Here is a 24,646-nt window from a genome sequence, read left to right as displayed (position 1 = left end):
TAAATCTTGCAATAATTCATCCCTCTTTGTCTGACTCATTCTTTTCTTTTCTCCTCCACTACACACTTCCTGATTTGGGTGATTTAACCAATTTACCAATCCCAATTTTCCTCCTCTGCATTCCCTCTCTCTATGACTTGTCTGTATTTTTCTATATTGGCATGCCTGCCATGTCATCTCAGCATCTCAGTGCCATTTCCAGTTCTCAGTCAATCATTGTTTTGTTTTCATTACATTTTGGGAGACAATTTGTTTTTCATTAAATATGCAACAAATACCTCACTTTAAATAACTTTTTACTTATTTTACTCTTTTAATTACTTATTACTCCCCAAAGAGCAAATGTTTTTATTGAAATGTTTTAGCAAGTTTACTAGGTTGGTCATTAGACAACTTATTTGCACATTCACAATGCTTTCTTATATGACACTGAATATTGTTTAACCTTCTATGTGAATAATGAACACAAATCAACACTGATTGTGATATTTTTCTGATTACCATTTAAAAAGGCACCAATCCCAAGACAAGTAAATCATCAGACTGTTCTTTTAACAAGTACATTTGCTTATTTATAACTAGATTTTCTGTGCCTGAAGATTTTACCACAACTTAGATAACATTGCTTTCACATGATTACTATCCAGGCATGGTGGACACATCACATGATAAGCTCTTTATGGAACATTAAAGTGATAAAGGGAGGCAGGGAAAGTTTTTGGCCTGGTGAATCTCTGAGCTGCTAACCCACTTCTTCACAAAGCTCACACCAGGGTGCCTTCCTTAAATTAACTGATGCTCACAGAACCATTTTACCAGTCCAGCCAATCAGAGGCTTGCCTCCCACTGTGCAGTACCCTAATCTTCCTGCAGAAAGCCAGGGGGACTTTTCCTACACCCCACTGATGAGCCTCTCTGTCCCAGGGCCAACTTTGTTCTGCAGTAACCGTCTTGCTTAGCTGAACTTGTGTGGGTTTGCATTTTTGTAATTAATCTTTTCATAGATTTTGTCAGCACTGTTTGTGTTAAAAAGCCCCATAAATAATTTGGCCTTGCATATTCTTGTTTCTTCAGGCCATTCCAGAGAATAATGTGGATGTCATTTATTTGGTGGTTTAAATTTAGATTCCGAGATCTAGGTTTGGAAGTGGCACATTAGACTGGCACATATTACTTAACTTTAGTGTACTCGAGCCAGGTTAAATTATCTCACCTTTTTTGTTCTTGCTGGTGGTAGTGGTACTACAGAATGGGATGTACGTTTTTTTCGGCCCCACATTAATTGAGAGATATCTCTTCATCTTGTGGTGCTTGTCAGTGTCAGCATCTCTTCATTCATCTTCTTGTTGTGTCTCTCACCTCCATCACTGTGCTGAATTTCCGGTGACTCATTCTATTAGTCTGTAAGGGCCAAGTCACCATTTCATTGCTAGTATTGAGCCGTTATTGACTGGGATGCTGGAACGTGGGACTTGGGTTGTTGGAGTCTATGCCACATTAACAGGCCATTGAAGGGTCAGTGAAACCTAGGCAATGACAAACTATTTGATCTGTGAGGAGTCGATGAGACGATGAGATGAGGAAAGAGATGAACAAAGGAGAGAATGAAAGGTGGAGTACTGTAGCTGAGGGATGTACACTTTCACTCTAAAGTATTCACACTCTGTAAGGTTCCAGTAGCAATGAACTTCACATCATTAAGCATTTTCTGAAATCTTGTCAGAATGTCTGTTACTGAAGCTGGTTATTTTGAAGGTAACATAGAGGTAAAACTATGTGAAAACTTTTACAACAACATATTGTCAATGTCCTTCTCAGGCCCCAACAGTGAAGACCCACCACTCCACAGAGTGGTTGCCCAGGTGTCAGGAGACGGTGTCCGGCACAGCCTCCAACCGCCTGCCACACCCGCACTCGCAAGGCGGTCTCTGCTGCCTCCGCCACGCGCCTCCCCTTCACGTGAGTTTATCTCTCTTAGCATAAAGCACTTTAGCATAACATAATGCATTCCAGTCATATTTATAACACTGTCGGTGGCATGAAATGTTAACAGGTTTTAATAACAAATCACGTGGAACATGCAAAAAAGTACAGAGGGTAAAATGACGTATGACAGAAAAAGGACGGGTCATGGCAAGGATGCATTTATATTAATTATAACAGCTGAAACAATCAAGGTAATCAGGGCAAGACAAGATAAGACAAGACAAAGCAAACACAATTCTGCAGTCAGGAGAACGTGGGACTATAGTGCCAGGAAATGTCCAGGAACATCATATAATTGTCCCCTTTTTTGGTTCTTTTGAATGTACAAGCATACTCAGACTAGCTGGTTAGTAAGGGTAATCAAATCCTGGCTTTGGTCTAGTTTTAATAATCTAAGCGTACTTATGACATGAGAAAGTGGGACATAGAGTCTGAAGTATGTGCTTCATTAGCAGTCGCCCTAACAGGCAGGGCTAAATCGGAGAAGCTCGTTCTCGCTGAGCTGGTACACTGGAACATGCTGATCTGCCTGAAGGTAAAACTGTGCACTGCTTGACTTCTGGAGATGGAGACTTTGCAAACCAAAAAAAGTGTCTCTGAGTGAGTTCAAACGCCAGAGGAAGCCGAACAAAGAGGCGGTCATGACTCATCTTTTTTTTTGTTAATTCTCAGCTGTTCTCCACCACTCCATGTTCTCTGAGTGGCTAGAATTACAGCCACTCACCATAGCCTGAGGGCGGAACTCCAAAAGTGTGGTTGTGGGAAGGAAGTTGGGCATTCGCTGTGATTAATCAGATGGAGAGGAGAGGAGAGGAGAGGAGAGGAGATATCTTGTTCAATTATTGGCATCATTAAAAAGTAATCAAAAGATCAAAGCATTGCAAAAAAACACTGTATCACAGTTTGTGTACTTTGCCTTCAAGGAACAGTGAGCTTATCTTGATTGGAGAGCTTTAGGAGCCCGTAAGCAAGTTCACCCCCTCATAGCATAAAATAGACAGAATTCAATTCAAAGCCCTATTTCCACAAAACTATAATTTTGCATGCATGGGGAATGTTTGCTAATCTCAAGCACATTTTTAGGATTTACAGAAATAAACAGCTATAACCAAGGACTGATGTATTATTATTTCTGATTCATTCAGTCATGTTTTTTATGATCTGTGTAATAGAGACACACATACCGTCCCATTGCTTCCTCTCCTGTTTCACTCATTGTCTTCACTAATCCTCATCAGTCATCATAAACTAGGTTATAGTCATCTTAGGACCTCATCTACTTCCAAGAAAGCAGATAGGTATTCAGTGATTTAATACTCTGCCCTTTATGCTTTGTCTGCCGTGGACATTTGTGAGAGGGCATATATAATGTATGGCCGGCGGTGTTAAAACTTAAAGACATCGCTGAGTCATGAGACCGCTGAACCCGGGATGCACTGCTTTCTATTTTCTATCTTTGTCCTCTGTGATTTCTCTATCCCAGTTTTCTTCTGGGTGTTGCAAGCACTCACCCAGCACATATGCTGGTACTGTCTATACGCTAGCAGGTAAGGAAGCTGACTCAGAAGGTTGCCAGTTCGATTTCTGAGCTGCCAAGGTGCCACTGAGCAAAACACCATCTCCCAGGCGCCTGTGGGGGATGGGTTAAATGCAGAGACCACATTTGCACTGGGTGATGTGCTGTGGTGTGTCACTTTTTAAACAGGGGTGCAGAATTGTGATTGGCCATGTTGGGTGCACATGGTGCTTGGAGAACCTGGTCCTTTTCTTCCTGTTGCCCCATCACTCTTCATAATGTACCTGTGGAGAGGGGTGGGGCCTGCTGAGGTTTCTATTTCTTTGTCGTGTCATTTCGTAATGTGTCTCCCCGCTCAGTAAAATAAAGACCCTTGAAGCTGGATGAGAACTCTGTGGCCCATGGTCCTCAGAAGCACCAGAGCTGTACTCTGCCAGGACTGGGGGCTCTGATGGGGGGTGAAAGGGGGTAGGGGAGATATGGGTGGCGTCCTAGGGCATCTCTGGAGCTGCCTGATACATGCTGAGATGAACTGGCAGTAATGAGGTGCCCTGGGACTAGTGCATCTGCCAGAGCTGCGTGTGTGTGTGTGTGTGTGTGTGTGTGTGTGTTTAAGATTGGCAAAGCAGTGTGGGGTATAAGAGAAAATCATTGACCCCATAAAATGTTTACATTTGTTTTTTCATCTGTGACAAAATATGTAGTCACTTCAGACAGACATCAGTTATATATTCTTATGATTTCAGCGCAGTCATTATCATTTAAATACCAAAAGGTCACGAAAGTCATATTATTTTGTTTCTGTTTCTTATCCATGTGAATCACAAGCCAGAAAGAGCTGAGACCACAAAACTCACATGTTATACTTGATGGGGTGGTCGAACAAAACTAATGCTTCATGCACATGCACTCTGACATGTTCCGATTGCCCTACGGATTAATTGCCATAAATGGACAATACAGTAATTGTTGGATTATGTTTCTTCAATGCCAGTTCCTATTTCAACACAAGTGTTTTACAGATGAATATTGACAGTGACACTACATTATGTTGTTAAATTGATAATGTGCTGCATAAATATGTACTACAATGTGGTGCATGATCATGCCCAACACTCAGGAGAGGGGCTGGGGGAGGGGAGTGTCATTTTGGCTTGTGGAAGTGCACAAGGCAGCTCTGCCATTTTGTGCTTCACTGCATCTTATTGAAATCGATCCACAGGCCACTGAGACTAGGAGAGGAAATGCATGGGGAGAGAGAGGAATCTGTGTGTGTGTGTTTGTGTCTTTTTCATGCATACTTATATATATTTGTTGCTACATTTGTTAAAAATGCATGAACTCTGTGAATTTTAATTTTCAATTATTTTTCAATTACACACTAATCTGTTTTTTCAACATTGTTTATGAATGAATTATTTGCAGTCTCCAGGAAGGAGTTCCAGAAGAACACTGAAATCACTCAACCTGCGCTCTCCTCCCCCAAGAGACTGGCTGTGGTTTCTCCTAAACCACAGTCACCAGGTAGCTTCACCTTTCCAACTATGATTAATTACAGGATCCATGAATCCATATTTACTGTATTCTTTAGCAGCATAAGCACTTCACACATGTTAGGCTGTGGCTCCTCACTGAACACTCATTACAGTCAATTAACTAAGAATACAATGATTAAGAGAGAAGCTGCCCAGTCTACTCAGAAGCACTGGTGGTTATTTTCATGATCATTCACACACACCACTACATGCAAATTGTGACAAATGAAATTCAATAATTCCTGTATCTTGTATGTGACAAACATTGCATGTTTTCTTAGCTGTCCCACCACCAATAATTTATTGAGCCATGTCCCATAATGAGAAGAAAAATGGCTGCAGTATATGCCAGTGAATATGCCAGTGAATATAGGAATCTCATTGTCTGTGTACGTGTGGTGGTGTACTGCTGCGTTGTGACATGACTGTGCTGGGCCTTTCTCTGCTGCCCCCTATAGGAAATACCAAATTGTCACATGTACATTTATTTCCGACATCATCGTGCTGATGAATATTCCTGCGCCATGTTTTCCCACGGAGGGATTTGAAGGCTGGGATGCAGCAGATTGTCTGAATATAAGAAATCTGTCAAAAACATTTCATTGTGTTGACAGGTTCATGTGGCACTTTTGATCATTTGGTTACATTGATTGACATAAAGGTAAACCTATGATCAGTTTTATGTATGACAGACCCTACTTTTCTGGTTCGTGTTTAGCATAGATTTGCTCAGTCCCAGAAACCAACATGGAGATAAAAGCCAATACATAGCAGATCTAAAAGACCTGACAAATAGATGTTAGAAGATTGAAGTTAAAGATGCTGAGATTTGCATTTGGAGTGACAAGGATGAACAGGGTCTGTAATGAGTCATTTAGAAGGACAATTTTGGTTGGAGGTTTTAGAGACAAAGCCAGAAAGGCAAGATTGCATTGGTCTGCACAGTGAGTAGGTTACTGAGGATGGAGCTCTCAGGCAACAAAAAAAGAGGAGGAGGGACGTGCAGGTGGTTGGTGTGAAGGAGTAAAATGCAGAGGATAGAAGGAAAATGTAGACAGCTGAGAGTATAGCAACAGCAGACACAGTCCCGCATTAAGGATTAACCACACAATTTCAGTGGCAACATGGCTAAATATTAATTGGAAACTGAATGTGCTGTTTGTACATTTGCACACTGCCCCATTTGTTGAAGGCCCCTGCATTTGTTGCTTCGTGTTTTAACAAATTAGCCGTGTTTATCTCAGTGTGCGCCAGTGTAAAATGGCATCATTATAGGCGATTAGCGCCTTTCCTCCTATTGAGCTAACATTAGCATAACAAGACATGTTCTCCACATGAGCCTCATTCCTCCAAGTAATGATCCCCATGCATCAAGCTGTCGCCCCAGCTCTTCTCACTAAAGACGTGAAAGTGCTAATCAAATTCAGCCCACAGTCAAATTGGCCAGTTGTCCCCTGTGAAATTCTCCACAGCTTCTGAGAACTGGATGCTCTTGCAGGTTTGTGTGTTCCGTCCCAAATCTTCCCACATACTGACAGGTGTCTGCCTAATGTCCTTAACATTTTGTTGCATTTACATATATTTTAAGTTGTTTGTCCAGACCAATCCTTGTCCTTGTTCTTAAGATCCCGAATCTGTTCTTCAGCTGCCTGATAGCAGGGAAAAAGTTTGTTGTTTCACATTCTCTAAGGCTCCCATGGACAGACATAGAACGTGAATTGGAGATAATGCCACAAGTCCTGCTGCCAGTGGTCTGCAGGGCCAAATCCTGGGCAAATTTTGATGAATTTGTTGTACCTGGTGTTCCTTTAATGAAACAGTTCAGGAATCAAGTGCACAATCCTGGACTGAAGCAGGAGCCATGGAGCTTCATGCTGCGAACCAAAAAATACACTGATTTCTGACCATGAAGAACAGTGCTGGTGTCAGTTTGGTGTCAGGCAATAATCACATACAGTGACTATAACATGCATAAGCATGAACTTCATTTCCATTTCTTTTTCCTCTAGCACACAGTCGGCAGAAGGCAGTGGTACTGGCCAGGACTGCAGTACGCAGCGTCTCTTCTGAGAGGTGCAGCCCTGACAAGGAGCGACGTGGACAAGAGGATATACAGCAGCTGCAGGGTCGCTGTGAGGAGCAGGCCAGGCAGCTGGATCTCCTGAGAGCTGAGCTGAAGAAGACCTCCCTGGGACTCGATGCCCTGGTCATCTGCACCCAGCACTTCTGCTTCAAGGTAATCCAGAGGAGCTCAAATAAAGAAAGAGATTAGATCTCTCCGCTTCTGAGAAAACAATTCAGTCAACATAAATCACTGCATTGAAAACCATGGAATCTTATTGTTGTCATCGGAAAATAATTAAATTGGTTCATGTAAATTCAGTGCAATCTGTAGTAATCTCTAGTTTGCCCACAGTGTCACAATTAGTCACCAAATAATAATCGTACTCACTGTTGCCAGCACACTACAAGCCACAGGAAAAATAATTAATCTGGTCTGGTAAGATTTACCGGATGTTTTTTGATAAGGGAAGTGCCCGTCAGTACCAGGAAGAGCCCTGTAGAAAAAGTAATCTGGTCTGGTTTGTAAAAGTTTTGTGGACTGGGAAGGATGAGGTAATCATGTGAAAGAGCTGCTGCTGCTGCTGAATGCCGAGGTTGGAGTGCCTCACAAGACTCTTACACTATGCTGGTGAGTGTGTGTGTGTGTTAGGGTCTTATGAGCAGAATAATGGCTATAATTTGTGTAATGATGGAGGTTGCTCAAGATTTTGTTATTTTAGCATGATGAAACCAACAAAGTACACTTCTGAGGCTTTCATATATGATCCACCCACCTCAGCTCTAATAGAATAGAACACAACACAACAAAAGTGAAGAACTTTAGGTGGACTTTAGTGTTCATTTTGAGGGGCTGTATTGTGGATCTGGTGACCGTAAGGACTCAGCAGGATTAACACATGCAGGTGCGGAACAGCTATTAATGTTCTCATGAGGAGTTGGGTTGGAGGAGGAGGGGCTGTAAAACAAGGAGGTTTACTCCCTGTCTGCCACCAACTGCTAGTCTGACACAGACGAGCCTAGAAATCTTTTAAAAAATAATAATAATAAATACACACATAAACACATACTGACTCTTCAGTCCTGCCATTACCATCTTTTTCTCTTACTGTTACCTCTGTTTTCCCGTCAGTCTTTTTTGACACTTCCATCTGCACCACTCCCCTTCCCTCACTCTCTCCCTCTCATGCTCCCCTCTCTCTTCTCTCTCTCTCTCTCTCTCTCTCTTTAGCCGTGACTCAGCTTTGTGCTGCAGTGAGCTCGTAGCTGAAATAAGGACACAGAGAGCATGGGCCAGTGCCAGCTATGTCTGCCCAGCTTGGTAACACACATCGGCATCTGCAGATGTATTTTGAAGAAGAAGAGAGCAAAAAAAAAAAGACTTTTTATGCTGATAAGTTAGGCTTTGTGGTGAATGTCTGGACTTAGAGGTTGTGTTTTAATGTAACACCACATGTGTGGGCTGCCGTCTGGCAGCGTAACCCGGGCCATTGTTTGCGGCTGAGTGGTGTGTTGGGGTGAACCATGGTGAGGTAAGCCCTGCTGAGGGGGTGTGTTTGTGTGTTGCAGAGCGAGAGCGCCAGCGAGAAGGAGCTACAGCTGTCCCAGGAGCTGAGTAGGATTAGGGATGAAGTTGGTGAGTTTTCGGGTGGGAGGGACACCATCTATGAGAAACCAAAGATTCTTTTATATAAAATGAATTTTTGCAAAAGTATGCATATCTGTCTGAAGGTAAATTCTGGACATGTGCAGAGTTGATGTTACAGTAAAAGTCATCCTTCTCCCTCTCAGCTTTTAACACAGCACGGTGGGAGTATCTGCAGAAGGAAAAGGTGGAGCTGGAGATCAGCTTTGAGCAGGAACTCAAGGAGCTGCAGGTGCAACAGGAGGCAGAACTTGCAGCCTTGGAGACGGAGCTGAGGAGATGCCACTCAGCCGAAAAAGAGCACCTGAAGGCGGAGCATCAGTCTGAGGTGGAGGAGCTGCGCACCCAGCAGCAGGAGCAGGTCGGAGCGAGTGGCATATCTGTTTTTCCTCATTGTTGCTGCACTGCTGCCGTTATCTGTATTATTAATTCTATTGATTTGCCACCAAATATTTACACGCACATGGCATAATTTCAAAATGTCAAAGAATGTGTGTGGGTGTGGGTGTTTGTTTGTGAAACAGGTTGAGGAGTTGAGTTTGCACCATGATTCAGCCATGAGCGAGCTGAAGATCATGCAGGATCTTACACTGGCAACTCTGCAGGAGGAGCATGCCCGCACCATGAGAGGTTTGTGTGTGTGTGTGTAAAACAAGGGGTACTTATGATTGTCTGCAGACGTGTGTGTGGTTACATTATTTCACCTTTCTCTCCTTGTGTGGGTGTGTGTTTCCAAATTAGATCTGAGAAAGGCTCATGAGCAACAGAAGATCTCACTTGAGGAAGGCTTTGAGAAGCTTAGACTCTCATTACAGGTGACACTGCAGAATATGATATAAACTTAATGAACTGAACTGATGTGTGTTGGTTTATCCCTTCAGGACCAGGTGGACACATTAACATTCCAAAACCGAGCCCTGAAAGACAAGGCCAGCCGATTTGAGGAAGCTCTCCGAAAGAGTACCGATGAGCAAATTGTGGTACTACCCCCCCCCCCCCCCCCCCCCCCCCACACACACACACACACATACACACACAGGTACAAAAACTGGCGTGATGGATGGATGGATCGGTGGAAGCAAATCTCAACAACTGCACAAGGAACACTACTTTTCACATTCCACAGAATAAGCAGCTGCTAGTGGAATTGAACTTCATGCTTGTACTGTTACAGTTTTCCTTGATTGCTTAAACACTAAATTAAAACGTCTCCCACATCTGGCATATTTTTACAGTTAGTTAGAAAAATATCAGACCAGAACCTCCATGTACCTCTCATTTAAGCAATTCAAAAGGCATGAAATTAGATTGATGTTGCATCTGTTTGAGGATTGTGCAGATGTTTATGACGCTCTGTTTGTCATGTTTGTATGGTTGCAGTAAGTAAAGTTGTTTGGTGAGCATATTCAACAAGAGAAACAATGTAAAAGTACCATAAGAACAAGCACTGGACAGATCAACAGAGTAATTGATTAAATCGAATGAAAGCTGATTTCTGGCTATGATGTTGGCCGCGCCCTATTTCAGGTGGATGATGTCACACTGCAAAAATGTTATGAGCAGCAGAACCTTGAGGTGTTGACTTAGCCTTAAAATTCTCCAAACCTCAATCCTCAGCCCTCAATCATGTGGGATGTGCTGAGCAAAACAATTCTGACCCATGGAGGCGCCACCTCGCAACTTACTTGAAATATCTGCTGCTGACAGCTTCACACCAGATGTCACAGCATACCTTCAGAGTACCTACCTAGTGGAATCCATGTATTGTGTCAGGGAGGGTTTTAGGTGGCAAAGGCCACCTAACCAGTATTAGGCAGGTGGGCCCTCACATCTCTGAAAATAGTATTGTGTCCTTAGGATGCATTGGCTCCTTACCAGCACATTGAAGAAGACCTGAAGAGCCTGAAGGAGGTGCTTCAGATGAAGAACCAGCAAATCCATGACCAGGAGAAAAAGATTTCAGAGCTGGAGAAGATGGTAGGCTCAAAATGAAAGGCTTAAACCTCCTAGGCTAGTGGGTAACACACTCACCTAGGAACCAGAAGACCCAGCTTCAAACTTACTACCATTGTGTGCCTGAGCAAGACACTTAGCCCTGAGAGTCTCCAGGGGGGGACTGTATCTGTAACTACTGATTGTAAGGCGTCTTGAAAAGGGCGTCTTATAAATGCGCTGCATGATTTTAAATCAATTTGTTGTTAACATATTGAGACCATTTAGAGAAGACTTTAGAATATTTAGAGTATTTTGCTTACTTTATTATAGTACTTATTTTTCATACATTAAAAGTGTTTAACTTTTGAGCCACCATAATATTTTGACCCAACATATTTCATAATGCCATGGCACTCTTGGCCCACCAGGAGGAGCCATAACCTTGTTTATCCTGATTTGCCGCCTTTATAAATTCCTGCCATGTGCTTCGTCTATAACACCCAGTATTACATACTGAACTAAATAAATGACTTGGATTGAGGTTATATTGAAGGGGAGTATTTAAGAATTTAATGCTGGTGTCTGTGTTCACTTTGTTTTTTGAGCAGGCCCTAAAGAATGTGGTCCTGGAGGAGCGGGTCCAGGTGCTACAGCAGCAAAACGAGGATCTGAAGGCTCGTATCGACCACAACCTCACCGTGTCCAGGTTAGTTTATAATCTCATATGAAAACCCAGACAATATCATTAGCTTTCATACCTCATAATAAGATGCAGGGCATTAGTGAGACTGGTTGCTACTAATATGGTTGAGTTCTATATTTGAATATTTATTTAATTATTTAAAAGTCATGGTTATATTGTGTTTGCATTTAATTGTGTCACCATTATGACATTAAGAGAAGTAGGCTATATATCCTAATGGTCATAATTTCTATTCATCAGAAATGTTGTGTAGTTGGAGGGGAATGTTTGTATGTGTGTGTATCTTGCATCATTATTCAGCATCTAGTTTTCCTAAATTCGCCAGCAGAGCTGTAAGGATTGGATTTGATATTAAACTAATTTGAATGCCCTGTCCTGCAGTGGTGAAGTGCAGTAGTCTTGTTATCACTAGCGTTGCTCTGGTAAAGGGACTTCTGGGTAAATGTAGTGCTGGTGAATGCATGATGAGCATTTTTCTAATTTCAGGCAACTGTCAGAGGAGAATGCCAACCTGCAGGAATGTGTGGAGAAAGAGAGCAACGAGAAGAAGAGGCTGAGCCGCAACAACGAGGAGCTGCTGTGGCGCCTCCAGACGGGAGAGCTGAGCCCCCACATGTCCCCCAGTTCCTCCCCCAGCCACAGAGGCTTCTTCCCAGGGCCTGACATTCCCCCTTACACCTGCTCTCCAGGACCGGGAACACCTACTCATGCCTCCTCCACTCCAGTGACACCCACGCACAGGGTGGTCTCTCCCGGCACACCCACCCATAGAGGTTCAGTGGGAAGGGCCTCTCCAGCCCGGTTTAACACGCTGCCCAGATGAGCTCCCACAAAATTAAGCTCAAAGGGAAGTGCCCTGAACTTGCCCTGAGTTGCAACACTGAATGACTTCGTCTTTTTTTTATATTATTATTATTATTAAAAGCGTGACAAGATTTTATCACAGGAAACACCCTCTGTAACGAGACCTTGAGTCGCATTGCTTAGTAACCGTTGTGGCAGAAGTGGTAAAAGACACAATGATGAACCCCATTCTCTGGGGAGGGACGAAGCCCTGTTGGTGAGTGCAACCTGTAAACAGATAGCAGAGGTCTGTTCTGGGCTCCTATTTCCTCTGCAGTCATTTCTGTGTCGCTCTGATGAGAACCCAAATCATAGGGCTACATTCAGTCAAACCATTGTTTTTTTGCTAAACAGGTAAAACAGCATCAGAAATATATTGTTGAAATATAACAATTTAATTTTGGAACAGACCTTTAATCACAATTCAGACCCCCCCTTATACTGAGATATTATTATTGTTGTTGTTGTTGTTATTATTGAAAAGCACCTTAGATAGATTTCCCCAAGTTCCCAAACTTTATCCATGATCAAATTGTCAATTGCTGTTGAAGACTGGCTAACAATGCATTCCACTTTGATCAGACAAAGCCATTGGTTGTGAGTGAAATCCCAGTTGACCTCTGATTCCGTCTTGGTCTTCCAGTAATTCCACTGAAGATCACGTCTCTGGTACATCTCCCTCAGGTTATCGAACAGCGTCCTCCACAAGAGCAACTCCAAAAGTGCTATCTGCTGTATCTGCATTACACAACAGACCAGGGGCTTCGGCATTCGCTGGCGATCAGAGTTTAAAAGCACCTGATTGCGGGAATCATTGTAAATTAGCATCAATTTGTAATGTGACTTGTTTTCATTTTGGCTATATGATGTGCATGTGTGTGTTTAAGTCTTCCAGTCTTGATGTGAAATGTTGACTTCTTTTTTGTTATTTGTTCCTTTTTTGTATTCGGTATGACCATCTGCACATCAGATGCACTGAATTGTGAATATTTTTTTCTTATTTCTGCTGTTCAGCTGACTTATTTAGTGTGAACAATGAGGGGAAGAGTCTGATGCACTGCTTCTCTCCATCACCAGTGACAATACACCGTGAATGTTTTATTTATTTATCTATTTAAGTATTTTTTTTTTAGTTGAGTTGGAATGTTTAAAGCCCAGGTCAACACTGCACTGCTGGAAATGAATTACCTCAGTAGACTGTAGAAATAAATAAATGAGGTAGTGGGTTAGAGGGGGTAGACTCATTGTACTATAACATTCAGGGAATCTTTTTGTTGTGTTTAAACAGTTGTGATATTAATAACAATGGGGTATGAATCTGGTGCAGGACGGCGAATTGTTTGTATGGGAAATGCAATCAGTTGTTTGTTAAAGACTCCAGAGGGCACTGAAACTAATTTTATTTCAAAATGATCCACAATGGGAATTCTCCTCCTCCTCTGAAAAGCCATTTTTATATTTCAGTGGTCCTATTTGATAATATTGCCTACATATGACTGAATGTGAATATTGTTCTACAGTGGTACTTATGCAGGGTGACGTTCTTTCTCCAGTAAGAAACTAGTTTTACTCCTAATATCATACACAATTGCAGTGAAGTATGTACACTGAAAACAAACTGTTTGCTGCATCTTGCTCTGTAATGAACCGAGGAACAGTGTTCATATTCATTCATCATAGCATCAGCAGTCATTCACAAACTGTGAAGTACAGATATGTAAATAGAATATTTTTTTGTACCTCAAAAAAATTAATTGGGAGGAAAAAAGTTTCACAGTGAAGTTCTGAATATACACTAACCTGATTTTTTTGTATTGTGTTTCCTACATGAATATTAGCAGATTTTGTTGTTTAGGGATCCTTTCGAATTGCCATTCTGCCTCATTGATCCCAAAACAGAACCAGAACCTGAACAGTTGGGTATTTTCCTCTTTTTTGTTATACGCCTGTCAAATGTGAATACAGGAGCTTTCAACGGCAAGTTTTCAGGTTTGGTATCCACACTCAACCACAAATGGTCCAAAATCCTGATCCCACTTCACTCCAGACACTGTTTCGTATAATTTCTGCATTAATAAAGTATAGATACTGGAGCATTAAGTAGTGAAACGGGAATAAGAACACAGAGGAGGAGGATGGAAGTGGTTCTGCAACCATGTGATTCAGGCAAAATGCAATTTTCCTCAGTTACCAAATGAAAATCCTCCTGTGTGTCGTGACCTCTTCAAAGTTCAACTAAGCTACACCGAACAACCAGCTGCAAAAAGAACATTACTTTGTCTCAGAAGGATGACGGCAGTTCCGCACACTTCTGTTATCAGGCCCAAAGCCTTCCGTGATTAGCCCAGGAAGGGTGTGGTCTTTAAACTTTAAGGAAGGAAGAGCAAATGGCGGCCATGCTGGTGAATGTTGTTACCTCGCTGGGTTTGGCTTCTACTATCAATGCAAATGCACAGTGGTAGCTGTGTCTAGTTGTCAGGTTTTGAAACCTTTTTTTTCCAGAGCAAACATAAATGTTGCTAGAACTCTGTATGAAATTATGAAATAAGCTCTATTCATCAGGTGCTAAGATTCTTTGTTTGTCCTGTGGACATTTTCTATGTACTACTGAATGTCAGCTGTAGTTGTCCTTGTCACAGGATGGACAATGTAGACCAGTAATGGAGAGGGTGTAATGTGGAAACAGGAGATGTGACGTATTCCCTTTTTAATGTCTCTCTGTTGTACAGTTCCATTTGGTGTAAATATTGATATACTTGTAACTTTTAACACCGGTTTAGTAGCAATATGCATGTTTGTCTTGGCTTTCTCTCTCGCTCTCTTTCTCCCTCTGTTCTTTTCATCTCCTGTGATGTCAACAGTGACTGTAGCATAGAGGTTAAACACTGAGGAATGAAACGCTGTATTTCTATCTCAGCATCTTTGTATGCACTTTGTCTGGGGAAGGGGGGGTATATCTATACATCTAAAATAAACTGTTGGTATTGGTATTCATTGCTTTTTGTTCCATAACTGCACCCTAGATTATTAATGCTATGCTATAGAGTTTATTTTAGACAAAAAGAAAACGTAACATTTCTTTAAATAACTAAAATAACTAATATTTGTTTGTCTGCACTAGCACATGCTTATTGCCTTTTATTATGGGACGGACTAGATTTAGGATCAAAACCTGCAGAACTGTCTGGCTCCATAGTCGTATAAAGACGAGAAGTCCCTTTTCTTCTCTCTCCCTCTCTCTCTCTCTCTCTCTCTGTGTGTCTCTCTCTCACTCTCTCGTATTTGTACACACACACCTCAGGGGCGTGCACTCCAGGGGATTAAACCGCTTCACAAACACAGCGTCACTGCTGAACAGCGGTGGAAGTGTGGCGGGCTGCTGTCTTGAGTTCTCACCGTGCACTACAGCAGCAGGGTAATGCGGGATGTCTGTAGGATACCCACAGTTCCTCAGACACAAGATGGGTTTGTGTCTACAGAGTTGGACGTGAACAATATTCCGGTGGTCTGAACTTTTCAGGTAAGACTTTTTCCCCCCCTCCCTCGTCTTCTCTAGGTGCTTTAGATAGACGGGTAGTTTTCACTCTGCTGGAATGCCGTGAACTTTCTTCTTCTTTCGTGACACTGGACGGAAACCACCAGAGCTTTGCACACATTCTTAACTCAAGTGAGGTGTGTCTGTTTACTGTCTGTAGAACAAGGCAGCACCGCGTCATAGGAGGATCTGGTGTTCACGTCAAATGGCATCAGGTTTTTTTTTTTAACCTTTGTGACCTCTGAGAATCCAAACACTGCAAAACACTCTCAGTACGCTGCTCTCTCCGGCAAGACACAATATTGCTAAAGGTGCTTTCAGATGATAACTGTACTTCCTCTTAGTGGCATTAATCTGCATTTTTTTTTACAGAGCAGCATGGGTCGTTTGTACCTGATCGAGCCGGTGGTGGGGGTCTACGCCTTCGCCATGTTCATGACCTTCCCCCTGCTGCAGCAGTACGTGTACAGGCGACAGTGGGAGCGGCTGCTGGGGTCCCCGTACCCCACCCAGGCCAACCACTCCGTCTGCTCCAGCAACCTGAGCGCCCAGCATGAGGTACAGACAGAAGGTCACCATTCCGAACAAATCTATGAAGCAGAAAGAAGGAGAAAGGGGAGGTGTAACTTAATCCAACAGCAGTCAGGAAGGGAGCGAACCTTCCGGTTTTGTTTTTTTTTTTGCTTCCTGGTTCGTCTGTTATCTTTATTGTGTGGCTGATCTTAATTCATTTCCATAATTTCCTGATGCACCACAAACATCATCTTATTGCGAGAGATAACAGAAGCACTTCTGCTCGTCTAAGGTGCATAAATCACACACTGACCTCTCAGTAGTCATGTGGAGAAAATTGAGAGGCGGGAAAATGGTATTAAAAACTTCCACATTACCTGGCAGCCGTCGGCAGGACGCTGCAGGTAAATATGCTTACTGACCGTGGTGTTTTCCATTTCTGAGAAGATAAAATATCGTCATGATGTCCTGACCAGCCACCAATGCGAGACTGTCTGCTGTGACGAGTGTCACTTGTTCCCTGCCATGCGATTCATTCTCATTTCCGTACTTAAATGTAAATTCTTCTTCTTTGGCATTTATGATTTTGCTTGGTTCTTGTTTGGTTTCGGCAGTTTATAAAACGTCTGGTTACATTTGATCCTTGTCATGAGGAATGTTCAGAGGGTTAAACTGATGAGGAGGTAGAATGTTGGTGTAATGATGAGGATGGTTTCTACACCACAAAATATTAATATCATCACATTACGAGAAACCACTTATCCTGGGTTCTTTCCCTGATCCACCAAGTTCTTCAGTGGTCAAACATCATAAATGAGCGTAAAATGTGGATGCACGTGGCCATTGTTGTCTCTCTTGTTTTCTCAGGCTGTGCAGAAGGAAACTTCACTCTTTTTGCTCTACAGTGAGCTCTGCTACCTCTTCCCCAGCCTCATAATGTCACTGCTGTTGGTCTCCTACAGTGACCACCAGGGCCGTAAGGTGGCCATCATCCCACCTCTGGTGGGCGACTTGATCTTCTCCTTCTGTTACTTCACCGTCAGCCATTTGTCCCTCAACCTGAACTACCTTCTGGGGGCCTCCTTCCTCACGGGACTGCTGGGTGGGCCGAGCTCCCTGATTGGTGGATGTTTTGCTTATGTGGCTGACCGCTGCAACGGAGAAGGAAAAGCCCGGGAGAAGACCATCCGCATGGCGGTGCTGGACATGCTGCTGGGTGTCCTGTCTGGTCTGGCTTCCCTCTGCACAGGATTCTTCATAGAAACGGCCGGCTTCACCTGGCCCTTCCTCACCACCGGCTTCTTCCACATGATCAACCTGGCCTACGTGTTCTTCGTACTGGAGGAGTCCATGGTCCGCCCTGAGCTGACGGACTTGGCCTCCAGACAGCCATCCGAAGTGGGTCCGGCAGCGGTGGCCTCTCGGCTGCAGGGCGTGTACCTGCTGTTCGCTGCGTCCACGCGCCGCCGCAACGTCGCACTGGGGCTGTCGCTGGCGGCCTTCACCTTCTACAAGGTGGCCAAGCTGGGCGGCATGTCCCTGTTCATCCTGTACGAGCTCAACGCGCCGCTGTGCTGGAGCGAGGTGCTGGTGGGCTACGGCTCGGCCCTCTCCACCGCCATCTACCTGGCCAGCTTTGCCGGCGTGTCTCTTCTCTCCCGGTGTGTCCATGACGCCTACCTGGTGCTGCTGGGGCTGCTGTCGGTTGCTGCCGGGCTTCTCATGGCGGCATTTGCCAGGACCACCCTGCTCATGTTATTAGGTGAGGCGAATGTCAGAATCTAACAGAAATAAAATGGACCCCTCAGTTTATAAGAGGAGTGTGAAGGATTAATGTCAGACAAGATCTGGTTGAAGCAAGATCTCTTGCTTCAGATTAATGAACATACCTTCATTATGTTCATTACTATACTGCAGTATTTTTGCCTTCCACAGTGAGGCTTCCTCTGCTACTGTCAATCATGCCCACACCAGTAATGCGCTCCATGATGTCCAAAATGGTTCTGCCCTCAGAGCAAGGTAGATCCATGCCTCATAATGTTACATGTACACCGCATGCTATGTAGACCTTAAGCTTCCATTCCTTTTGCTGTCATAAATCTGTTAAAAGGATGCGCTGAACAGCCAATTTGAATGAAACTTTATCACAGGAATATCTCAATCTACACCGTTACGCAAAATTGAAACCTCACTTGGCTGCATTTGACTATGCACACATGCAAAGGGGAGAGCTGATAATTCCAGAAAGTCACAAAATATATATTTTAATTAGATATATAAGACTGTGTAGTGCCGCTGAATGAGGAACTGTCTACAAACTACTGCAAGCTATGCAAAATGTTTACAGAAAAGGAAAGTCGGCCAATTATCAGACCTTTCATTATAAATATGTGAAATATGTGAAAAAACACAAAGACAGCAACACATACTAAATCAGTCCATTTTTTTTGGTTTATTTTCTGCAAAATCCCTACTATTAAAACCTACATGGTAATCTGCATAATCTCTTCAACCATGTCAGATCATGGCACATCAGAGCACAATGACAGTCGCTTTCTTATTGTTGATGGACTTTGACAACCTTTGACATTCTTCTGTAAATTAGTTATTGAACATCAGGAAAACGTAATGATCTGATTTCAACCGCACTACAGTTGAACTGGCATATTACTGGCATAAAACTCACTGCTTCTGCATGTCCAGGTGCTCTTTTTGCATGCATCGCCTTCATGGAGATGCTCAGCGTGGGAGTGGCCTTCATCATTTTCAGCAGCATATACGCAGCCACAGTAGCCTGGTTCTCAGGGTTCAGCTTCCTCCTGGCCTCCGGCCTGACTCTCATCCCTGCTGTGCTAATTTGGTGAGAATTTGGTGTTTCTCGCACAGTGTCCATCTTCTTCACTGTCCACTGACTGTGTTCGCAATGATAATGTGTTTTGTGTGTGTGTGTGTGTGTGTGTGTGTGTGTGTGTGCAGTGTTGTTCTGTCACTGCGTCTGGACACGTGTGAGGAGGACGTACTCCTGGAACAAGCACCAATGGAAAGCACAGGAACATTGCAGTTGCCACAGTGGGACATGAGTTGACCTCTGACCTGACAAAGACTGGCTGTACTTTTGTGATCTTGATTTAGTTGTGATGTGTATAATAAAATGAAGAAATGAAAGCATGTTTTTTAATAATTAAGGATTATATTATTCCAGGGAAAATCTGATTTAAACTACTTCAATTCATCAAGGTCTTAATAGTAAAATAAATAAGGTTTCACAAAAAAGGAGGAGGCAAAGTCTTCCACATATGTCCAGACATTCACACAATTTACTTTGCCTCCTGTAGATGTTTCTAGATTATTTGATCATTTACATAATTTGTTCTTTTAAGAGTAGATGCTGTGATTTTTTTTTCCTGTTTTGTGAATAAATGCAGGATTTAGATAAAAGGCATTTTATTGAATACACCATAATATTGCATTGACAATTGCATGGGAAAATGTACATAAAATATCCATCTGAAAGCCTCAAATTTTCATTGAAGCATGATCCTGATACTTAAAAATTACAGAAAAAACAGTAAGGTGTAAAACATGTAGTCAGATGCTACCAACATTCTATTTCCTTCATATTGGGGGTGACATTCATTAGAGAGCATTTGCTTCAATTTTTTTGAATAAAATGGGTCATGATGTCTATGGGCAGGGGGAAGATGATGGTGGAGTTCTTCTCAGCAGCGATGGTGTTGAGCGTCTGAAGGTAGCGCAGCTGCAGGGCTGAGGGAGACTCAGCGATCACCAGTGATGCCTCCTTCAGGGCACGAGAAGCGTTCATCTCCCCTTCAGCAGCAATCACCTGTATACACACACCACAAGGAGGTACCATAGCCTAAATGACGATCACAGTGGCCTCATAATAATATTCCTAAAAATACCACAAAAATCTAAGCAGATAGAGGAACAGATCCATTAATGATTCCAAAGGAGAAGTATAGGAATATAAGCAAAGTAATACACATATACTGTGATGTAAAATATATGTAAACTATAGTATATAAAGTGCATCCAGAAAGTATTCACAGCACATCACTTTTTCCATATTTTTTATGTTACAGCCTTATTCCAAAATAGATAAAATGCTTTGTTCCCCTCAGAATTTTACACACAACATACCATAATGAAAACATGAAAAAAGTTCACTTTGAGGTTTTGGCTCATTCACAGCCTTTGCTCAGTACTTTGTTGATGCACCTTTGGCAGCAATTACAGCCTCAATGCTTTTGTAATATGAAGCTTGGCACACCTATCCTTTGCCAGAAAACAATTTTTTTTTTTTTTTTTTTTAATAGCAGTGGGCAGCCATGAAACGTGACCGGGGAGCACTGTGTGTGGCATGTGATTCTGCTTTGCTTAGTGGCACCTTGGCGGTTCGGGATTCGAAACAGCAACCTTCCAATTACAAGTCTGTTTCCATCCCCGCTAGGCCACCACTGCCCTTTATGGGGTGTTGCATGTACAATGAATGTAATCCATTTGGAAAAACGTGCAAAAAGTGATGCGCTGTGAATACTTTCCGGATGCACTGTATGTGTGCATGAATTACTGTACCTTCGCTCTGGCCTCGCGTGTGGCCTCTGCCTCGGCTGCCATGGCTCTCTGCAGCTGGACGGGCAGCTTGACATCCTTAATCTCCACCCGTTCCACCTTGATGCCCCATGAGTCAGTGGCCTCATCCAAAGCCATCTGACAGGAAGGTAAATAGGCCACAGAAGCCACAGATTGACTGAAATTCCCCATGCCGTACACCAGAGGGCGCACTCCACCATTATCTGACAGTGGGGCTTTCCATTGTTTACCATTTCATCCCTCCTCACCTGCATCCCAAGAGAGATTCCCTCACGGTCTGAGAGCACTTCTGCCAGGTTCTTGGTCCCCAGCATGTTCCTCAGAGTGGTCTGGGCCAACAGACGTGTGGCGAAGTCTGCATTAGAGACGTTGGCCACAGACAGGATGGGGTCACTGACCCTGAAATAAACCACTCCATCCACGCACACAGTCACTGAATCCTTGGTGAGAACCTACAGGACAAGACATCTTCATACCATTTTATATCTATAAAGAATTTGTACCCGCAGCCACCCTCATGTTGACCCTTATAAATATGATTCAAAATCTTACCTCTTGGGGAGGAATATCGAATGAGATAGTTCTCATGTCAACTTTAACAAAGGAGTCGGTACAAGGTAGGATGAAGAAAATCCCTACAAGACAGAAAAACATTTTCGGCTCACCCTCAGGCTAAAAAGAAACGATTGGAACAGAAGTGTCATGTAAAAACACACACAAAACTAATTGTGAGCTTCTGAACCACACCTTGCCTTCAAAAGAACCTGTGTCCCAACATCTTTTGAAGCGTGCAAAGTGTATATTTAATTCATTGGTTTATTTCAGGAAGGCGTGGTTGGGCAATAAGTGTAGGTATTAGCTGGCTGGGCAGTGGTGGCCAAAGATTTGTGGGTTCAAATCCCAAATTGCCAAGGTGCCACTGATGTGCCGTCCCCCACACTCTGCCCAACAAGGGTTATGGGCTAAACGCATAGGTTGTTATTAGCTGGAACAATGCTGGTTGAAGGGTAAATCTACGTTTCAGAAACTGAATAATAGCACCAGGACAGTCATTTAAGACAAGATCAATGATATTTCAGTAGGTGCAGCCTGGTTATTAGAGCCATGCATTACAGTGGCCCAAGCCAATAACACGCAATACCACATACAGTTGTCTGCACTGTGCTTTATTGTGAAATAATGATGCTTTATGAGAGGCAAGCCTGTGCTGTTTCCATTTTTTTATTTGACGCATATTTACCTGGACCCTTAGCTTTTTTGTCCATAATTCGCCCCAGTCGGAAAATGACAGCACGTTCATACTCCTTAACAACCTGCAATATAGAGTCAATCATTTACAACACAGATTTCTTCCTTCATGATGGTCTCTGCAAAACAAGTCTGCTTTTCTTTAACAAAACTGCAACTCCAAAGCGTGAGTACTTTTTACATCCTCATCCACCCCCATCTTTACTGGCAAGGGGGCAGTTGTGGCCTAGCGGTTAAGGAAGCGGCCCTGTAATCAGAAGGTTGCTGGTTTGAATCGCAATCCGCCAAGGTGCCACTGAGGTGCCATTGAGCAAAGCACCGTCCCCACACACTGCTCCCCGGGCGCCTGTCACGGCTGGCCACTGCTCACTCAGGGTGATGGGTTAAATGCAGAGGACAAATTTCACTGTGTGCACCGTGTGCTGTGTATCACATGTGACAATCACTTCACTTTACTTTTTATTTTAGATAATGGGGCAGTGGTGGCCTAGCAGTTAAGGAAGCGGTCCCGTAATCAGATGGTTGCCGGTTTAAATCCCGATTCACCAAGGTGCCACTGAGCAAAGCAGCGTCCCCACACACTGCTCCCCGGGAGCCTGTCATGGCTCACTGCTCACCAAGGGTGATGGTTAAAATCAGAGGACACATTTCATTGTGTGCTGTGCTGAAGTTTTTCACAATCACGTCACTTCTTTTTTTGATCATGACAGGAAGAACACATAACCTAAGACAACAGTAGTCTGACACTAAAACTACCCTAGTGTTTATTGAACTGCCTGAGAGAATATTAACCAGCATAGCATATCTGCATTTTACATACCAAAGTATCATAAACCCTGAAGCGGAATTTGTATTTTATTGACATGAAATACTGACAAGGGCCTTTGGATCACGACAGGCTTTATAGATTTCATTTTTTGTCTAAGATCTTTCTAATGAGCTCTCCCAACCCAACACACTGCCTGGACTGTACTGGAATTACCTTTGGGCATATGAATACAGATACTATCCAAAACACTGGCAGGATGGCGACTATGGTTGACAGGATGACAAGAATCCATCCGCAGACACCAAGTCCCCGGTCCTCCTCACCTAAAATAGAACATGTGCAGTTTAGATGCTCCCATATATATATATATATATATATATATGTATATATATATACACACACACACACAATCAATTTAAAGGTGTTAAACAATGAAATCCCTGAAATCAGGGGAGAAATAAATGAACACTGACGAACCAAGTGTACGGATTGGTTTTACTCACTCAAGTGAGGAAACATCTAAGATCCATGCTGCTTTTTAACATTTTATATTGCCAAATCCCAGCTGTGAGCCCCATTACAAGACCGCGCATTAGTGAATAATTAGTTATTTGACAATGTCATGATGTCACATGCAGACAGTTTGTTTGCTCTGATGCCACCAGCAGGTGTGTTCATGTTACCCGACACGGTCCACTGTAGACCTGGATGTAGACTTTTAATGTTTACTCAGGATATTGCACCATAGAGGCACTTTATCTGTGCAGCGAACAGAGGGACGAGCTCGCAAGTCATTTTGTCCCAACTCGTGCGCCACCTTGAGCCCTTGATGGTTTCAGTCACGGGAGCCTTGGAACTTGGACTTAAGGGCTGTAATCTTACAGCCATGTCTTACATGCATATTAGTGAGGGCTGAATTTGCTCAGAACACAATGCAATTCTTTTTCCAATTCTATATTTTGGGAAATATTTTGTATAGTCAGAGGTCAATACTGGTCACTGGCAAGCCACCCAATTACAGAATTTTTGTACATTGTATTCTAATCTACAACTTTTTTCCAGTCAGCCTGGAAAAGGGGTATCTGTAGGAAAAGATTATTATCTGTTAATAAATGTACATCGTGTTAAGGAGTGGCTTTTGGTGAAAAGTTAGTGAATTTTGCCACCGTTCATATCAACCATACTGCTCTACAACACGTCTCAGCACGGGAAAGGACGAAAAGCAAACGCATTTTACCAATCAAGTCCTCCCTGCTCTGGCCTCTTCTCTTGCGGTTCTCTTCATGGGTCTCCATTTCCATATGTTGCCGGCGCCCAAACGTCCAGGACTCGGTTTGAAATGCGGTGGCGACAGATTCTGCTTTTAAAGAGGCAGACACTGTTCTGCGGAGTGGGCGTGGTCACATCTCCAATGAATCACACAGAATGTAGAACATATTTTAAACATCCACAGTACCATGCTGCATGAGATTTACTCTGCTCCTTTTCAGCAGAGTTGTGAATGGTATTAAATAGATAAATGGATCAGTGTTTACTGAATAAATCGAGGTAGGTCTGTTGTGGTTCGCATTTGTGAGTATAAAGATTTACAGTGGATATAATTAGAATGTTACAGCATTAAAAATGTAAATACATGATTGCATCTATAAAATGACCTATAATTCCTTATACAACATGCATAGAATGTACTAGAGAATGCAGAAATATCAGTAAGAGAACTTGAACTCAGGTACATGGCTTGTT

The 24,646-nt window shown here is 43.0% G+C and overlaps 3 protein-coding genes across 4 annotated transcripts in view; 2 read left to right on the top strand and 1 right to left on the bottom strand.

Moving 5' to 3' along the window:
• The window catches only part of mtus2a (microtubule associated tumor suppressor candidate 2a), a 54,650-nt gene extending 39,436 nt beyond the window's left edge, over nt 1-15,214 (top strand). Inside the window, exons 5-15 of one of the 2 annotated variants that reach the window (XM_028984896.1) lie at nt 1,819-1,959; nt 4,928-5,026; nt 7,047-7,273; nt 8,668-8,734; nt 8,890-9,104; nt 9,268-9,373; nt 9,485-9,558; nt 9,625-9,723; nt 10,601-10,720; nt 11,287-11,384; nt 11,868-15,214. In XM_028984896.1, coding sequence (XP_028840729.1) covers nt 1,819-1,959; nt 4,928-5,026; nt 7,047-7,273; nt 8,668-8,734; nt 8,890-9,104; nt 9,268-9,373; nt 9,485-9,558; nt 9,625-9,723; nt 10,601-10,720; nt 11,287-11,384; nt 11,868-12,204 — 1,583 coding nt within the window. In that variant the 3' untranslated portion in view covers nt 12,205-15,214. Of the gene's footprint in view, nt 1-1,818; nt 1,960-4,927; nt 5,027-7,046; nt 7,274-8,667; nt 8,735-8,889; nt 9,105-9,267; nt 9,374-9,484; nt 9,559-9,624; nt 9,724-10,600; nt 10,721-11,283; nt 11,385-11,867 lie in introns of both variants that reach the window. The other variant, XM_028984895.1, reaches the window with a different exon arrangement.
• Nucleotides 15,215-15,236: 22 nt separating this feature from the next.
• Nucleotides 15,237-19,437, top strand: slc46a3 (solute carrier family 46 member 3). The gene is made up of 6 exons (XM_028984901.1): nt 15,237-15,744; nt 16,132-16,317; nt 17,140-18,034; nt 18,208-18,291; nt 18,976-19,132; nt 19,249-19,437. Exons 2-6 carry the CDS (start codon nt 16,138-16,140, stop codon nt 19,355-19,357), a joined length of 1,425 nt encoding a protein of 474 aa, XP_028840734.1. The 5' UTR covers nt 15,237-15,744; nt 16,132-16,137; the 3' UTR covers nt 19,358-19,437.
• Nucleotides 19,438-19,699: 262 nt separating this feature from the next.
• Nucleotides 19,700-24,621, bottom strand: stoml3b (stomatin (EPB72)-like 3b). The gene is made up of 7 exons (XM_028984903.1): nt 24,141-24,621; nt 23,117-23,226; nt 22,127-22,199; nt 21,439-21,521; nt 21,135-21,338; nt 20,869-21,003; nt 19,700-20,116 (listed from the first exon to the last, which is right to left on the bottom strand). Exons 1-7 carry the CDS (start codon nt 24,202-24,204, stop codon nt 19,925-19,927), a joined length of 861 nt encoding a protein of 286 aa, XP_028840736.1. The 5' UTR covers nt 24,205-24,621; the 3' UTR covers nt 19,700-19,924.
• Nucleotides 24,622-24,646: the final 25 nt, after the last annotated feature.

This window comes from Denticeps clupeoides, chromosome 6 (assembly GCF_900700375.1).
Source record: "Denticeps clupeoides chromosome 6, fDenClu1.1, whole genome shotgun sequence".
In the NCBI taxonomy this organism is placed as follows: Eukaryota; Metazoa; Chordata; class Actinopteri; order Clupeiformes; family Denticipitidae; genus Denticeps; species Denticeps clupeoides.
The sequence above is the reverse complement of the archived record's forward strand: the minus strand, read 5'-3'. Positions and strand labels throughout refer to the sequence as shown.

Bases quoted from the DNA above. Each gene is read 5' to 3' on its own strand.
- slc46a3 (XM_028984901.1), top strand. From the start codon at position 16,138: ATGGGTCGTTTGTACCTGATCGAGCCGGTGGTGGGGGTCTACGCCTTC. The intron at 18,292-18,975 runs GTAGATCCATGC...CTGCATGTCCAG, and splicing joins GGTTCTGCCCTCAGAGCAAG to GTGCTCTTTTTGCATGCATC. The intron at 19,133-19,248 runs GTGAGAATTTGG...GTGTGTGTGCAG, and splicing joins ATCCCTGCTGTGCTAATTTG to TGTTGTTCTGTCACTGCGTC.
- stoml3b (XM_028984903.1), bottom strand. From the start codon at position 24,204: ATGGAAATGGAGACCCATGAAGAGAACCGCAAGAGAAGAGGCCAGAGC. The intron at 23,227-24,140 runs GTAAAATGCGTT...GTTCTATTTTAG, and splicing joins GAGCAGGGAGGACTTGATTG to GTGAGGAGGACCGGGGACTT. The intron at 22,200-23,116 runs GTAATTCCAGTA...TCTATATTGCAG, and splicing joins CTGTATTCATATGCCCAAAG to GTTGTTAAGGAGTATGAACG.